Below are 5,449 nucleotides of genomic sequence, written 5' to 3'. Positions count from 1 at the left end.
GAGCGGTGAGTAGCCATCTGAAGATCATCTCTACTCAGACGGAGCGGAAGGGGATGATTAAAATCACAGGATCAAGGAAGAAACCAGCCCGCAGGTCAAACAACAGTCCACGTGAACTACAACCTCTTCAAACTTGAGACCAGAAGACCCAGATGGTGCCCGACTGCCGATACTGGCTGTTCTGACCAGGGGCACAAGAGATGGGCCCAGACAAAATGGGGGCAAGAATGTAGAACAAAATGTGAGCCTTAGACGGGCCAGGCTTTCTGATCCACAGAGACCTGAGAACCCTTGGGGCCATTGCCCTAGAGACCCCATGATAATCGAATCCAGACCATCTCTGTGGGTCACTGTTCAGCCAAATAATCATGGGAATGCCACCGCATCGCCCGTAGCCATGAGCTCCCTCAAAGGCTAAACTATCCATGAGACCGAATGGCCGGCACTCATGCAGCAGCCAAGGTGAGAAGACCAGGCGGACAGGGAAGCGAGGTCACAGAAACGGAGCAGCAGAATGGAATTTGAGGCCGTGCTGACACATGGTAAAACAGGTAGCTGGTGGCACTGAACATCTGCATAAGGATGGTTATAGGGAACCTAATCTGCGGTGGAAACTTTCACCTTGAGCGCCATCAGAACACCTCTTTGAATTCCACGGCGACTCGCTAGATGGAGGTTACACAGCTTGCAAAATCTGTATGCAAAATTGTATAAGCTGCTACTCCCTGGGGATTTTTATAGCTTGAGAAATTGAAATCAGTGAGGCTCAAAATAACTCTGACCTGCTTCCAGTCCACACGGGACACATCAGCCACCCAGCAATGGCCGCAACAGGGACTGGTCCCATATGCTTACAAAAAGCACCCTGCAGCGTTTGCATCTGAACATGCGAAAGGCTTGCACCACCGACGATGAAAAAGTCCGGACAGTGATTTCAGGGGCCCTGGTGGCTGGGTGGTTGTTCAAAGCCATCAGCTGCTCTGCAGAAGATCGGTGGGGTTTCTGCCCCCGTAAAGAGTGACAGTCTCAGAAGCCCCCAGGGACCGATCCACCCAGTCCTCCAGGGTCACTATGGGTTGGAGTCGACTCCATGGCAGAGAAGGGTTGCATTTGTTTGTTTCTGAGAGGTCCCCCAAGTGCTTTTAGGAAGGTGCTCACAACAATGAAAACACAATACCATGAACCAGAAAGTTCTTTAGATGGATTTCCTTTAGAACACACATGAAAAAAAACTTCACTCAAGAGATGGCATCCTCTATAATCCCAGGTGGATGATACCAGTGACCTGTGAGTCCATCCCAACTCTGAGCGAACCCGGGGGTCAGAGGAGCCCCTTGTGGTCTCAAAGGTAGATTGCCATCCCAACTCATAAGAATGTGGTCTCAAAGGTGAGTCCATCACAACTCTGAGAGAACCCGGGGGTCAGAGGAGCCCCTTGTGGTCTCAAAGGTAGATTGCCAGGCCTTTCCTCCTACCTTCCGGGAATAAGAGGTTGAGTGTATTAACCATTGGCACCGCTGAGGCCTTCCTCCAAAAAACCCAAACCAAATTCACTGTAGATCTGGGCAGAACTGCCATTGTGCATTTCCAAGACTGTAACTCTTCATGGGAATAGCAGCCTCCTTTTCCTCCTACGGAGCAGCTAGTGGTTTCAAACTGCTGACCTTGGAGTTAGCAGTGCAACACATAACCCACCGAGCCACTGGGGCTCCTAGACCATCTGGCTGCAGTCATCCGGTATTGAGTCAAGCCTATGCCAAGAGCTGGTCCAGCCTTGGGACCTCCGAGCCCCCATACCGACCAAGCAGGAGAGGAGCCGGGTTTGTCCTCCCAGGGGATCCCGCTCACACCACGGGCTTCAGTTTCCTCAATGGTCAGTGGAGGGCCCCACACCTGTCCCTGTAGCTCTCCCAGCTGGCCTCCCCGTGGCAACATGGGGTTTACCTTTCCTGGCTCGCGCTCGGGCTCTCCTCAGGTACAGGACCAAGATGACAGTGAGTAGGCCCAGCAGCAGGGCGGCCATGCCAGGGAGGATGAACTTCCAGTTGTCTGAAGGGCTTTCCAACGGGGAGCTGTGAGTGAGGAACATCCTAGTCCAGCCTGGCTTCCCCCTCACAGAACCCTGCTCCCCAACCCCACCTCCGTTCCAGCACCCCCGGTCATGACAGAGCTTCCTCAGCTCTCCTGAGATCCCTCCAGCTGAAGGGACCAGGAGGTTGCCTTGCAGTCAGGGGCACTGACCCCAGGGCCCATCATCCATGGACAAGTCACTCCACCTCTCTGGGCTTGTTTATCTCAATGTCCCTCCAGGCTGTAGATGCCACGGGCTAACTTAGCTGCTTCGCCTTTCTCATGACTGTTCTTGGACTTTCTTTCTGGACCTGTGTTTGGTGGTCAGAACTGGGGGTGGCTGCATCTGGTGGGCAGAGGTCAGGGATGTCCCTGAACATCTATGAGGCACAAGGCAGTTCCCACAGGACTCCCCACCCCAGGGCTCCAGAGTTCCAGGGTAAGGAGCGCTTGCTGTCGGGTGGGAGTGTTTCTGGTTCCGTTTTGCAGGTGAGTCAACTGAGGCTCAGGGAGGTAAGACAACCTGAAGTGATCTGTAGGACATCCCAACCACCCCAACTCTATCCCCCGAGGGCCTCCTCTGAGAGAATGAGTATGTGTCTCAATTGGCCTGAGGCAGATCTGGACTCACCGTGACCCTAGTGTGTCGGAGCACAACTGTGCCCCACAGTCTGACTTCACCCGCCCTTTCTTCAGGGGATTGTGGGAGGTGTGACTATTGCTCAGAGTCTCAGAGACTTGGGGGGGTGGGGGGGTGCAAGGGAGCTGGAGTGATCACAGGGTGCCGATACCTGTCAGTGGGCAGGCTGGTGGCCAAGACTAGAGTTGTGGTCCTCAAGGGTGTCCTGGGAGGAGACCGGGCTGGAGCTGAAAGAGAGAACCCGCAAAGGCAGCACTGGCATCTGTTTGCCCCGCACCCCAGGGCACCTGCTCCCACCCAGTGTTGGGCGAAAGGGGCCCCAGTGGTCCCAGGTTAGGCGAGGACCCTGAGAAGCATCGTGGTCCTGGCAAACGGACGGTGGTGGTGCCCTGAGTTGGGTTGGAGCTGCAGCCCAGTGAATGCCGGGATAAGTGATGAAACTGAAACAGCCCTAACTCATAGCGACCCGATAGGACCGGGTAGCATGGTCCCTGTGAATTTCCCACACCAACTCTCGTGGGAGCAGGAAGCCCCACGGAGCCGGTTGTTGTCGGCTGGCGTCATGGTGGCGAGCCCGTTGATTGGCTGCAGAGCCGGCCATCAGGATGCATCGGGTTTTCATTGGCTGGTGCTCAGAAGTAGACTGCCCGGCCTGTCTTTTAAGCCCATCTCAGTCTGAGACGTGGTGAGCATCAGCGCGATCCTCTCTCTCCTGGTCCTCTGAACGGAAGGCAGGATTCTACCCGCCCCCAGACCACCCCTGTTCCTCAGCGGGAAGGCAGAAGGAACCGTTCCCTAAGGTCCCCTCCACTTCTAACATCTCGTGATGGTATACTGGGTTCTGGGTAAGCCTGTTAGCCACAAGGTCAGCAGTTCGAACCCACCAGCTGCTTGCTCCTCAGGAGAAGGAAAACTTTTTGCTCCCATCAAGATCAATAGCCCCAGAAACCCAAGAGCTGTTCTACTCAGTCCTAGAGCATCTCTATGAGTCGGAATGGACTCTTGAGCACTGACTGTAAGACCTGCACTGAAGGATAGGAAGCACTCACCTTGATAGACCTTCAGATGGAAGTTTCTGATAATATGGACACGTTGGTTCCTAATGATCCCACAGTAGTAGAATCCCGAGTCTGCTGTCCGGAGCCCAGTCATGCTGACGGTGAAATAGCCAGACGGCCGGCCATCCAGGATGGAGAACCGAGACTGGCGCTCCTGGAACCAGGATCTCACTAGTGGGTTGCAGAGGTTTTCTGACAAGTTCTTGCACCAGATTTTATTCTTGGCCCGATCATCCCTGGTCCAGTAGGGGCATGTCACAGAGATGGTCTCCCCTGCCCGTCTCTCCAGGAACACCAGTGCTGGGTCCTGTGCCCAGGAGGCTGCGAATGAACCTCAGGTCAGGGCCTCAGGCTTGGTCCAAATGCCACTGCCCGGTTGGGAGATGAAGACCCCCTTGAACACAATCCCCTTCGTGTCTACAACCAGTGTGGGCTCCTGCCACATTGCCCCCTGCCTCCACCCAGCCCCTTCCCTCATCACCTCACCTCTCCCTGTTCCTGTCCCCCACCCACCACCCCTGCTCCTGACCTGAAGCCAGGAGCACCAGGAGCACCCAGCGGGTGTCTTCCCAGGCCATGGGTCCTCTTCTGGAACGGGAGTGGGGTCAGGAACTCCGGAGAAGAGGGAAGAGCTGCGTCTCATTCACTCAGCAGGCTGAGCTGGCGAGCTGAGCAAGGCTGGGTCTCGGAGGGGGTGGGGAGTGGGCAGAAAGAGGTGGGCCAGAGCAGAAAGGAAGGCCTTGGCTTCTCAGTGGACCCTCCGGCAGCAGCGAGTACACCTGGGCCTGGGTCCCCGAGGCCCTGAGGCCTCTGTGCTGAGCTGCACCTCCTCCAACCTCTTCCTCATTGGTGGTCAGCTCCCCATGCTGGACTGGGGGCGGAAAGCGTGTGAAAGACCAAGAGGAAACCATGGTGCAATGAAAATCATCTCTGCTCTCGCCTCTCCCTACCATCACTTCCTCCCTCCAGTTACAGGACAGATGTTGTAGTCGGGGTCCACCAAGGGGTCTGACCAGGTCCCTACGCCCTATTAACACCCAGAAATGGCCAAGCCTTGTGGCCAGGCTGCCTGCTGGTCAGTGCTATGCTTCTGCCCTGGACAGTCCCATGGGGCAGAGGGGAGAGGAGAGAGGGAGTGGCGGTGGAGATGCAGAGAGGTGCCGGTAACAATGGCAGATGGAAGATCAGGGAGCAGCGACAGAGCTTAGCAAGCTCATCAGGAGAGAAGGGGGTGGGGGTGGGGTGAGGAGGAGACCCAAAAGGAAGGGAGGAGGACGGAGAAGAAGAGATGGGCCCCTGTCTCCACCCTGCATTGTGTCTAACCCTACACCCTGGCCACTGCCTCACTCCAAGGGGTCTGTTGAGAGATGACACCCATCAATCACAGGGTGAGAAGGTCAGTGTCCTGACAGCATGGCGAAGTAGCGCCACTGACCTCTGCATAAGTGGAAATGGGGGGGCCTCTGCCACCATGAGGTGTCGATGGGATCAGGTATCAGGCATCAAAGACCCAAAACAAAACCGAAATATCATATCAACGTGCATGAAGAGGAGGGAAGAGTGGAGACCCAAAGCCCACCTGTAATCAGCTGAACATCCCTTTCAGAAGGGTCATAAGGAAAAGAGGAGCCAGTTAGGGTGCAGGATAGCACCAACAAAACACACAACTATCCTCTAGTTC

General features: G+C 55.6%; 1 protein-coding gene across 1 annotated transcript in view; it reads right to left on the bottom strand.

Annotated features, from left to right (window-relative positions):
- Nucleotides 1-5,449, bottom strand: part of TREML2 (triggering receptor expressed on myeloid cells like 2) — a 27,026-nt gene that overhangs the window by 2,588 nt on the left and 18,989 nt on the right. The window contains exons 4-5 of the mRNA XM_045294774.1: nt 4,298-4,356; nt 3,760-4,089 (exon numbers count right to left, since the gene is read on the bottom strand). Of these exons, the coding sequence (XP_045150709.1) occupies nt 3,760-4,089; nt 4,298-4,356 (389 nt within the window). The remainder of the gene's footprint in view (nt 1-3,759; nt 4,090-4,297; nt 4,357-5,449) is intronic.

The sequence above is a fragment of the Echinops telfairi genome, unplaced genomic scaffold (assembly GCF_000313985.2).
Source record: "Echinops telfairi isolate 266 unplaced genomic scaffold, ASM31398v2 ScPeMD7_3533;HRSCAF=4204_1, whole genome shotgun sequence".
In the NCBI taxonomy this organism is placed as follows: domain Eukaryota; kingdom Metazoa; phylum Chordata; class Mammalia; order Afrosoricida; family Tenrecidae; genus Echinops; species Echinops telfairi.
This window is presented reverse-complemented; position numbering and strand designations above follow the sequence as displayed.